Source organism: Alligator sinensis, unplaced genomic scaffold, assembly GCF_000455745.1.
Source record: "Alligator sinensis unplaced genomic scaffold, ASM45574v1 scaffold1216_1, whole genome shotgun sequence".
In the NCBI taxonomy this organism is placed as follows: Eukaryota; Metazoa; Chordata; order Crocodylia; family Alligatoridae; genus Alligator; species Alligator sinensis.
This window is the reverse complement of record NW_005842018.1, coordinates 2,415,092-2,427,214: the sequence shown is the minus strand read 5'-3', so window position 1 is coordinate 2,427,214 and position 12,123 is coordinate 2,415,092. Positions and strand designations below refer to the sequence as shown.

General features: G+C 43.5%; 1 protein-coding gene across 2 annotated transcripts in view; it reads left to right on the top strand.

The window, feature by feature from the left end:
• Nucleotides 1–12,123, top strand: part of CAMK1D (calcium/calmodulin dependent protein kinase ID) — a 262,311-nt gene that overhangs the window by 122,024 nt on the left and 128,164 nt on the right. For both annotated transcript variants that reach the window (XM_025202299.1, XM_025202300.1), the window contains exon 3: nt 6,112–6,186. In XM_025202299.1, coding sequence (XP_025058084.1) covers nt 6,112–6,186 — 75 coding nt within the window. The remainder of the gene's footprint in view (nt 1–6,111; nt 6,187–12,123) is intronic.

Below are 12,123 nucleotides of genomic sequence, written 5' to 3'. Positions count from 1 at the left end.
AGAGAGAGAGAGAGAGAGAGAGAGAGAGAGAGAGAGAGGTCTATATATCTATATTGATATAGATAGATAGATAGATATCCATATTTATATCTCAAGTTGGATGTGACTGCAGATGAACAAACATTAGTGATTCCCATTGGTTACAGTGACCTCTGCTGGAAAGTACAGAGCCGGTTCATATGGGTTTCATTGACAAAGCCTGCAAAAGGGCGTACTTTCCTGCTTTATTCAGCCTTGCTGAAGCCACATGTTTTATGAACATCTTTATTAAGAATTCCTCTTGAAGATTTCATAACTCAGAATGTAGGCGTTCTAGTTATCTCCCATCCTGCCAGTAAAAAGCAAAACGAACTATTTTGGGAATGGTTTTTTTACCCCTCCTATAAGCTTAAAAAAGCTGCATATAACCATAGGGCTTGATTGTCAGAGGTATTGAGCTACTGACTTTGGGATGAGTTGTGGGCAGTCATTGCTTCCAAATATCAGGCTGTTACTGTCCTGAGTTGCTTGAGGCAAAACGGAAGAAGAGTTTCCTTTTTGACTTGGCAGGACCGCACCAGTTACATGGTGACTGGATGCTCTGTTGCTGATTAGCCATAGCTGCAAAATGGCCGAGTTCTCAAACCATCTTGGGGCTAACTCTTTCTAGACAAATATATTTTCAAATGTTAATTAGTCCAGTTCAGAATGTAAATGACCTCGGGATAGCGAGCGCTAGACCAGCCGCATCATTGGCTGAGCCGATCAGCTGCTGCCTGCTTCACTTTTTAATCAGGAGAAAAAAAGAGCTGATGAGGAGTCTTTACTGTTATCAGGGATGGGGGCATCTTCTGGGTCCCTTGTCAAGAAAGATATTGCCGAGGTGAGAATGGAGAAAAGCTTCCTTTCTTCTTGCTCTTATTTGGCTCTTGTTTTTTAATCCTGTTCCCTCCTTTTCCCTAGCCACGATTTAGGTTCTTGTGCTCTTGTTTCAGTTTTTTCTGCCTTCTCCTTTTTGTTTCCCTTTCATTCTGTATTCTCTTTTCCTCCTTTCCCTATTTCTTCCTCTGACTTCAGGTGCTTGCTTTTGCTTACTGACGCCATATAGAGACCAATCGATGGCATACTGGGGGCCCCAGAAAGCCATCATGGTATAATTAAATCCTTACTCTTCAGGTTGTTCAAATCCTCCCCATTTTCAGCACAACCTGCAGGCTGACAATGTTTTCTAGAGCTGTGAGTTCCTGAGACAGGTAGTAAGATCTGAAAAATATGTTTGGCTGCTAGGCTCTTACATATTTTAAACATTGGTAGTAAAGAGGGCTTACAGGAGCTGCATGCATTTGTAATGTGCCTGACAGCTTGCAAAGAAAGAATTTGGTTTGCTATTTTTTAGTTGGTCTAATAAAAGGTATCACCTCTGAACCAAGAGTTTGAGGGTTTTGTATTTCTTTTTGTCTCAAACCAACATGGTTACAAAAAAGATCCCTGAAACTTGGAAGATAACTGTGCTGTTGGCACTTGCTAAGGAGCACTTGGAGTTGAGAGTGGGGGAGCTGAGGCTGGTGCCTTTCCCTGAATGAGTGTATAAGTCCAAATAAATAACCAGGCATCAGAATGGGTGGGAAAATGCTGTATTCAGGACTAGGGGGCTCTGTGGCTGCCTTAAAAGCTGGGGAGCTCTGGGCTTATGGTGGCATCAGCTCTTTTCTTGATTTCATTTTTAATTTTTAAAGCATTCTTACTCCACCATCTCTCCTGATGCTTGCCCTCCACTTCTGCTAAGTCATTTGCTCTGCAGGTAGCTGCTGAAGACAGTTATGGAGAAGAAGCGCTCTATCTGTCTGTGTGCTGACACAGACAGCATTGCTATAGGGTCAGGAAGTATTGCTTCAAGAATTTACAAAGATAGGGATATGGTCTTAAGCTTCCTTTGTGGCACATGTGGAAAGCATTGGCCCATGATCCCAAGCATGGTGTCCTGTCACCGCAGCAGCCCTTCTGAGACCTTCCTTCCTCTGCTCTCTTGTGTTTCTCTGCAGCTATACCAGCCTTTGTCATATATGTAGTTGTCCTTGTCTTGCAGGTTTGTCTCCCCTACTTTTTCAGGTGCATCTGGTCATCCCAATCATTGCAATGGGTGACTGGTGAGATAGGAAAGTCACCGCTCAGGCATCCTCAGCCAGTCTCTGATGGAACAGAAACCTCCAAAAGCTTGGACTCTCCAGCTGGGCTCACACCCTGCTGAGCCCTCCTTTACCCCTCTAGGCACCCAAATCTCACTGCATACCTACACTCCCGCTGGACTCCCCCCACCCACAATCTCTCTTGGTCACAACTGCCATCACACTCCTCTTCATCCCTACCACCCCTGCCATCCTGCTCAGATGCAAACACCATCCGGTCTTTCTCACTAACTAGAACCCTGCGAGGAGTACCACGCTGGGGACGGGAGGAGGGATCCTGAGGGGGATAATTTTGGGTCCTGGGAGGAATGTCCGCAACACACGGACAGTTGGGGTTGGGGGAAGATTTGCTTCAGTCGCTTACAACACCTCTACCAAAGGTGACCAGCCCCTCTGGATCTGACGGTGCTCATCTGTATGTCACCTACTGGCTGTACCATTAGTTCAGGCTCCATCATCTGCTGCAATGTATAACCCAGGAAAGCATCACTTCAATAACTTATCTCTTTGCCTCACCTTTGCAATTCCCTCCTGCCTCTGAATGCTGCACAACTGCACTGCTTAGCCTGCCTTCAGCTCTGCCCCTTCCCTCCCTGTGTCTGACTTGTTGTGGGTTCGAATCCCCTAGGAACAAAGTCACCTAGTACAGGTTCCTAGAGTACACCTTGATTGGATATGCTGGGAGGCGAGCTGAGCAACATTACCAGGAGTAGATAACAGACAGGATCATTTTAAGAGAGAGGCTAGCTTAAATAGTGGAAGATCAATAATGGCTTATACCTATGAAGGGTAGAGATTAGCAGGAATCGGATAATGAACCTAGAAGTCAGTTGACTCCCTCAGCCCCACCTGAATAGAAATATGTCCATTATTGTCAGACGGTTTGTTTTAAACTTTGTGAAGTGGGAATCAAAGGGGAGTGTGACTGCTCCACCAACCCACCCTTGAACCACCCCTCTGTACTCCACTGTGATTAGAGACGGGGGAAAGAGATGGTGAATTTTCTTCTGGCATCTTTCTCCTGTTTGCTGAGTATTTCTGGGCAACAACTCTGAGCTAGTGTGTTCCTGAGCAAGCCTCAGTTTATCTATGTTTCAGATGGTTTCTAATACTTTGCTATCTCAAAGGGGAGTTAGGATTAGCTAGTGTTTGAAAAGCATCTGGAGAGCCTGTGAGAGAAGTCTTCTTACAAAAGCCAAGAGTCAATATAGTTATTACAGTGTTATGCTGTGGGATTAATGCATGTTTCAGTTATGATGAGTAGAAAGAAGGAGGTTTGAATTAAAATTACCTTCTCGAACATGATGATGTCAGGAGTTATTGTGCTTGTGTGCATGCATGTACATGGGGGGTGGGGGGGTAGAGATGTGTTAGTGATACAGACTGTGCTACTGAAGTCAGTATTTCCTTTCAGGATCCAACCAATGATATCTGAAATACCATATTCATTTTCTGTGATTAAAACAAGGAAACACATGTCCCCACCCTAACTGTAACCCTTTGACAGTTCTAGTATTAACTGGCAAATGCTGCCTTTCTCAAGGTAACCAGGCTCAAGACTTCCATTCTTGCACACAGGAAGGAAGACTTCCAAGCTTCAATTCTTGTTATGTGCGATATGAGCCACACTGAGTGGAAGCAAGCTGCCTTTTTACCCGTTTCTTGCTGCCAAGATTATGATGCTAGAGCTCTCATGCCATTTCTCTGGATGATTTGCTTGAACATGTTGGAATGTTTCAGATATTCCCATAGAGAAGACAACACGTAGTCCTTTATGTATTGCTGCGACATCCTACAGCTTGTTAAATTTGCATTGACGCATCACTGATGCAAAATTTCTTGAGTAAGAAGGTTCCCGATAAATGCAGCTTTTTATTGCTGAATAACAATCTTACTCTCGCTGGCAGCTTTCCATTGACCTCTGAGGAAAATGGACCTACCCCATATGCATCCCAGCCTACAAGATGCTGAGTACCCTCCACTCTCATCAGCTTCAGTGGGAGTACAGGGTGCTTAGCGCTGGTCAAAATTGGGCCCTTGAGACTGAGGTAGATCACCATATTTACTCGAATCCAACGTGAGGTATGTGGGCAGGGGGCAGAGACTCATCTAGGATTCAAGTGCCAGCCCAGGCTTAGTTCCAACTTTGGCTCCAGGGCTGAAGCCAGAGTTGAGCCTCCACCTGCCCTGGGCTGGATTGGCTCATTTGGTGGGGGAGAGGGCATGTGGCTGGGGGAGCTTCAAGGAAACCACAGAATGGTTTCCCCTACACCCTGCTCCCCCCCACTCCCCTATACCCTGATCCCCCCTGCAGCCTGCCCACCCCATACCAGCTGCCCCTTTTGCTCCGGCTCTGGTCCCTCCAGCCCTGACCTGACCTGGCCACAAACTGCTGCTGCTGTTTCTTCCTAGCTGGGCAGGGCTGGGGCTCCCACTGCTGCTGAGTGCCCGAGTGCTGAAACAGAGCTGTAGCAGAAGGTAAGGGGCATGGGTGGGTGAGGAGTAGAGGGGCAGGCACAGGCACAGGGAGGCAAAGGGTGGAGGTGGGACAGGCTGCAGGGAGGGTAGGAGGGGTAGGCAGCAGGCTGCAGGGGCGAGTAGGAGGAGGTTGGGCAAAGCAGGGAGTCAAGGGCAGACAGGCATGGAGGGGCAGGTGGCAGGGGGCCATGCAGCAGGAGGTACATGGCAGGGGGCAGGCAGGGGAGCAAGGCAGAGGATTTCCCTGGAGTTCCATGGCAGTGGGGAGAACAAATGTAAGATGACCTTCCCCAAATTGGCTTCTGTACCTGGAAAATTATAACACATCTATAATTTTCCAGGTATAGCATCTCAATTATTGATGGGGAGGGGTGTCTTATATTCAGAGTTATCTTGGATTCTGGTCAATACGGTGTATCTCAGTATATAGAGAGTGTTTTGGATTCACTGTTGATATCACCCACGAAAATCCTTGCCTCTTGCATGAATATCCTTGGCAATTTTTCATGAATTGTATGTTCCAGTTGCCATTTGCTGTTGCACTCGAAGCACTATAGTTTGCATAAATAATATTATACCCCTTCTAGTTAAACAGTTAGCCTGCTTTAGGCTTAAAACAAGTTAACTGTGCTTTTGAAAGCATTTGGAACTGTTTAAGCAAAACTCCCAAAGGGGATTTGCTCTGAGCAGTTAATTAGATTGTGTTAGCGGAAGTGATTCTTCTCTCAAAATTAACGCTCTGAGCAACAAGGGGCCTAGAGGTTCTCAGTAGCAGCGACCTGCTCCTGCATCCAGATAGCTGAGCTGCTCTAATTTAAATGGTAAGGATGCTGCTGTGTGAGGCTGGTGACAGTTCTTGGGAATCATGGCCTGAATTATGTCTAATTCCATGTTATGAGGGGATAATTCATTACAAATGTACACGGGTGGGGGCTTTGGGTGGAAGACACTGTTGAAACAAAGTATTTTATGATTGTCGCTGCTGTGAGAAGAGGATGTTGTGTTGGCAAAGAATGAGTGGAACTGCTCTGAACGTGGGGATGTCCAGCCATTGCAGCACGTGTACATATTCCAGTCCTTGTGTTTTTTGGCTATTAAATGTTGCTTTGGTAACTCTACAGTATGCCAGTCCTTGCACTCTGATTTGATACTGCTCTGGGATCTCAATAGCAAAACATCACCTTCTCTTTTTATTTTATTCATACAAGAAAGAGGAACAGTCTCTTAATGGTCTAAAAGGATTTAAAGATTTCAGCATAATATCAGGTGGAGGGAGTTTCCTGCTAGGTAAGTAATAGCTGTATCCTACACTAACAAGCACCTGTGAGCGCTGACACAGAGCTGGATTCTCTACTTGCTTTGTAAAATAGTTCCAAGTTGCATCTAAGTAAAAATAGCTTTCTTTTGGCAGCTGCTAAGCATCACCATTTCATTTGGTACTGATCTTGTGGCGGTGTTTGTTTTTCAGAATCAAGCATGAAAATATTGTTGCTTTGGAAGATATATATGAGAGTCCAAACCACTTATATCTGGTTATGCAACTGTAAGTAGTCAAGTTAATTAAGTTTATTTATTTAACCATCCTGTCAAAATTATCCATGGCTCTTGTTATAGGGGTTTTTTTGTTTCTTTTAAACCAAAAAAGATGGAATAGACCAGACGTATTTATTTCATTTACTTTCCCTGAAAACTAGGTGGAATGATGCCTAAAAAACTGCGGGCCAGATTTCCCTCATACGCTTTCTGAAATTGTTAAATAGTGTATTCTGTAAATAGCCTCATTCAAATTTGTGCGATGGTTTACAGAGTACAGTACTAACTGGCTTGCATAAAGGGATCAACATTTGGCATGCGCTTCCTCCTTCCCCTCTCTCTCATATGTATATACACACCACATACTTCATTTATATCATGCAGACTTTGTTTTTATGGGTTGCATGGTCTTTATCTCTTGTTTCAGAAGGAACGAAAAACGGAAGACAAAAATAAACTAATCTTGGTTGATTCACAGACACCTAAACTGTGCAATGTGATACATATGAGAGAGAGAGAATCAAATTGCCACAGTTTAGTTGTCTGTGAATCAACCAAGATTAGATTGTTTTTTGGTCTTCCCTCTTTGGTTCTTTCTGAAACAAAAGAGAGAGCCTACGCAGCCTAAAAACGAAGCCTGTGTAGTATAAATGAAGTGTGTGTTTTGTACTGACAAACAGAAGGTCAAAGATGATGAACATGCAAGTTTGCATTTAAATATGGAAATTAGATTGTACCCACTAGCCAGTTATGAAGAAAACTTCTTCCTTGTCTAAGTATTACTGACAGAGTTGATAAGGGCTCTACACTGAATACCTGTCCAAATTTGAGCCAACGAGAGAGTCATCCATCATCGCTGGCACATCAGCTCACCCTAACGGTAGCCCTCTGAATAGCATTTCTCTCGAAACAAAAGTGTGCATCCATAGCTCGTCTACATCAGAAACTTGTTATGTGAATGCTGGTGGCTCGGTGGAACATCTCATCTCCCCCGTGCTTACCGTGTCTCACTGGCAGTGCAGATCTCTGTTGCATTCATTTTCTGTAGTGAACTTCTCTGAAGTCACGTTCACAGGAGAGTTCCTTCCCCTCTCCCGTTTGTCACAACTGTAGCCTTCCTTCTCCCCTCTTTTTCCCTTCTGCTACACTTTAATAAGCGAGACATTTCACATCAGAGGCCAGGAGGATTGCTTCGGTGTCACCAGGTGATCTCTTCAGTCAGAGTATTGAAAGGGGTCAGTCTGGGAGACATACAGAAGATACATATTCAAGGGGTTTTCTTTCTGGAATCCAATTTAAAATCCCTGACTTGAAATCAAACTTTCTTCTTACTCATGTAATACTATAAATCTCCTGTTGTCAGTCAGCGGGATCATTCTGGTGCCAGATACATATAATGGAATTATTTGTTACAGAAACACCCTGGGTCCCACTGCGTTCGGTGCTATATAAACAATTAATAAAGTGAAGAAAGTGCTATAAAGCAAGCTGTACTGGAACATGAGAGTCTTACAAATTCCAACAAATGAAGTAAATTCCATTAAACACAGATTTTATGATTTGTTAGCGGGGAACTCCTGCTTTTGTTCAACTCTACCAAAATCTCGGTATTCTGATGGTGGTGTTATTTATTACAAATGTGCCACTTTTTCCAAATTCTGTCGTGTCCGAATTTCTAGCTCAAATTTGTATTGGGTCTTGAATCTAAAATTCTGAGCAAAACCAAAATCTGTAGTTCTGAATCTGTGGTTTTAAGAATCATTCATAGTAAAATCCCAATTTATTGTTCTGAACCTTTGTCTTTAAGAAAATATGATGCTTACCGCTACTTTGGTAATACTGAGATTCTCTTGTTTTCCATTTTGATTACTGGTAACAACCTGAAGGACTGTTTGGGCTCAAATTAAAAGGAAGAAGATGGAGTTTGAATGTCACGGGAGTCTTCCTAGCTGTTAGATCAGAGGGCGTAGTAGAAGCCCCTCCTTTTTTCAGAAAGGTTTGGACAGAGCACTAGAAATACGTGAACCCAGAAATATTTCCTGATCTCAGGGGAATAAAGGATTTCTCCATCAATTAATTCTAGGATATTTAGGTGTTTCAAGGTGTTTCTGTGTTCAGTTGTAATTTGATTTGCTTGGGGATTATTTATTATTATCAGTTTCTCCTCCTTCCTGCTTCACCTCCTCTTGCTGTAGCTATTTTTCCCTTCATTCATTTTTAAATAGTTGATTTGAAATATTTGATTCCAAAGGCCAAGGACTTCACCTGACATGAATAGACACAGCTTCGCTGAAGTCTTGGCAGTGAAGGGCCGTAGAAGTCATTGGAGCTGAACCCATTTATATCAAGAGCGTCCAGCACTAAATATTGTGGCAGTCGAATGAAATGAGGAACCTGCTATGAATTGTCATGAATAACACCGAGATGTTTTGTGTACAAAATGCATTGTACTTAAGGTCCATCAAATGGGCTTGGTTCTGTAGATCATCCCTTTTAAAGTGAAGGGAAACATCCTAGCAAAATGGCTACAGTTTTTTATTGCTCAGGTGCTTGTCACTCAACAGGCAAGGCCTGATTGTACTGCATTCAGCATGGGCACTAGTAATGACATAGTCTTTGTACTGCACTCCCCAAGGAGAAGAAGGTCCAATCAATGGTATCAACCCCAGCTGGGCGGGAGGAGGTGGCTGAAGACCCATCCCTGCCGTGCGTGGTGGATAGTCTGAGCTGTCTAAAGGCTGTTTCAGCCTGTGCACGCTCCCCTCCCTCCGACACGTATTCTGAAATGCCCTTAATGTCTCGGAGTTAGGGCTAGATCTTCACAAAGTTCTTTAGAATTAAAATCAATTTAACATGCCCAATTTCCTGCATGCCATCTACGAGGATTTATGCATGGATAATTTCTTGTTTCCTAGGAAACATCAACTTGTTGATACAACAGCTTAAAAACTACATGGCACTAGCACCTCTTCAGTTCCAGCTCAGTCTGATATACTATTATATTTCTTGTGGTTTTTTAGCTTCCAATTTTCATTTATTTCTCCCGAACAAATCAATGCTTGAGTTACCTCTATTTAAAACCTGCCTTTGGTCTGGATGAGCAGTGCATGACTTCAGCAGTGCTCTGGGAAATGGGATTCTTATTAAAATAGAATTGGAGGTGGCATTGGAGTCACTGAGAGCTTATAGACAGAAAGGTCTGTTTTCTGTTAATGAGAAGCAGGATAAAACATCCCCCAAATTTGAGGGAATTCAGAAGCTGAATCTGGTTCAGTTTTTGATGGCTGTGCTTTATTTCTGTCGCAGACTCCAAATCTGAACACTCCCAGCCTTTGTGGTTGTTGAAATCTAGAGCAAAAATTTGCCTCTTGGATCCATCTCTGCTTTTGCTGCAACCGACACTGAATGTTGCATGTAGAAAAGAATTTTCCCTTTTACAAAAGAAAAAAAAAAGGAAAAAATACCTTTGTGCTTGAACTATTTTATAAAGAGTGTACATTGTGTTACAAGCTGCAAATTGACTGTTGAATTGCAACACACAAGGTGCTTTAAAACCCTGGGAATAAGTTGTTTGAAAGGCTGTTGAGGTTCAGAGAGTTGCTTATAATTGTGACAAGGTATGAAAGCAAGTTTTGTTTACTGGGGGTGGGGGGGGTGTCATTGTGACATATATTCATTGTGTGGGGTTTTTTCCCAAATAATACCAATGGAAACTCCCAAAGGAGAATGAGTTGAGTATCAAATCTGTTGCATACAAAAACTGCATTACAATTTAAGGTTGCAAAGCCAAGCAGTCGGTAGTTAAGAAATGTCAGAAGTAAAGATTGCCTTTGAAACCTTAATTCACCCCCTAGTGTGAATATGTATTAGGGCAGTCTTTCATTATGCGATCATATCCTGTACTATTTTTCAATAGGACCTTTGCCCGTGAACTGGGTTATTTTAAAGGTTTACAACATGGCCAGATTTAGGCAGATTTCCATAGGGATGGTACAAGGTACAGCTCTAGAACTGAGGCCACCCTTCTGCCCGATGCCACAGAAGAGAGGCAGAATTTTTCAGAGTAAAAATTACTAGTGTGTATATATACAAAATGGTTGAGACACTTTAGCTGCTATCTTCAAAAAGAATTCAGCCTGAGGCAAATACCCAGCTACCTGAAAAATTTCTGCCCAAGTCGTTACAGGTTTGGCAAAATCATAAGCCACTGAAACCAGGGTCTTATAATAGGGAGTGTTGGGCAATAACATAAAATATGGTTCTGAGATGGCAGCTGCTACTGCTTCCTCTATGAACATTTTAAGACATTACTAAAGAAGAAATATACGCCAGAAAGGCACCATGGAGTGTTCAGGATTGATTTCACCAGCATTATTGTAATTTCATGCTTCCTTTGTCAATACAAATGATGTGCAACCCACTGCCCCGTTCCTAATGGTGATGTCATGTAATAACATTAAGATCTGCAGCAACTAGTTACCTGCTGCGAATGAAGACAAATGATAAAATACTTGGAGGGTTTTGTTTCTTTTGTTTGCTGAGTGAGCGGTGTCCCAAGAGGATACTGGAGATGATTGGGGAAAATAAATTACTTCCAAATAAATGTTTTATCAAACTTTTTGGTTTGGTTTGAGCATAGGATTGCTTGCAACTAAGCATAGCCAGTGCCCTATTCAGTAATCATTGGAGGTTCATTTCCCAATAGATTCCATGCCACATTTTCTTGGATGTAGTAATAATTGCCCCTTATCCTGGTACCCTGTTGTGGTTATACTGACTAGTACCAACTTTTTAATGGTGGTTTTTCAGGGCCTTCATTGCCTCTTAATAGAACTGGCTAATTACCAAGACTGAAAATATCCTTAGCACCCTGCCACTTACCCTGCCTCCTGGGCCAGACCGTGGGGCTCCTCGTGGGCCAGATCTACATGTGGCAGAGGTGGCAAGGTGAGTAACAGGTGTGTCAGCCAGTGGAGTTAGCACAACCATTGCCCCCACCTCCCCAATAGACATCAGCAGCAAGCCCTGGCCCTGCTTGCCCTGCCCTCCAAATTCTTGAGCCCTAAGTTTACATACCTGGTTGATATTGCTCATGTCCTTTATTTAGGCTAGGGCAGGGGTGGGCATAATGCATCCCAGGGGGCAGGTGCGGCCTGCCAAGCCGTTCTATTCAGCCTGTGGGGCCCCTAAAAAATTTAGAAAATTAATATTTATCTGCCCCTGGTTGCCTGTTATGTGGCCCTTGATGGCTTGCCAAAACTCAGTAAGCTGCCCTCCACCAAAAATAATTGCCCGCCCCTGGGCTAGGGAATCCTGTATTAATTTGGAGCCCATGTAGATATGCACCTTCTTCATATTATGGCACTAGAAAAAGCCAGTTAAAGAGCAGAAGGGAATGCTGTTTCTGAACATGACCTCCATTTGCCTTGCTTGCCACTAGTGATCTCTGCAAGTAGTGTAAAGATACACATGGGTACCCAGCGCACAGTGGAAATAGCGATTTCTGGTTGCTGCTGCGATCATGAACACAAGGCTCCAGCAGCAAATGATTTTCTTTCCCATCCCCATTCCCCTAAGTTGGCGACTAGGACGCCACCCCTATAGGTTGCCCCTACCACCTCCCCCTCGTTCTGCCACTGATCCCTATTGGTTGCCACTAGTCGGTTACCCCTATCGCCTCCCCCTAGTTATGCCACTGATCCCCACTGACTTCAGCCAGAATACTTCCATGTAGGAGGAGCAGGATTTGGCCTACCATGTATATTGAAATCTGCTGGAGTTTTGTGACTGTCTTCAGTGGGACCAGGATTGTCCGCATTATCTAGTAGTGTTGGGCCTAGATTTGAGTTGCCTTAAATTACTCTGAATTTGGTGGGGAATTTCCTCTAAATTTCAAAGTTTCTTTGTTTTGTTTTAAAAAGTCTGAACAGAAGCTTCAAAAGCCAAA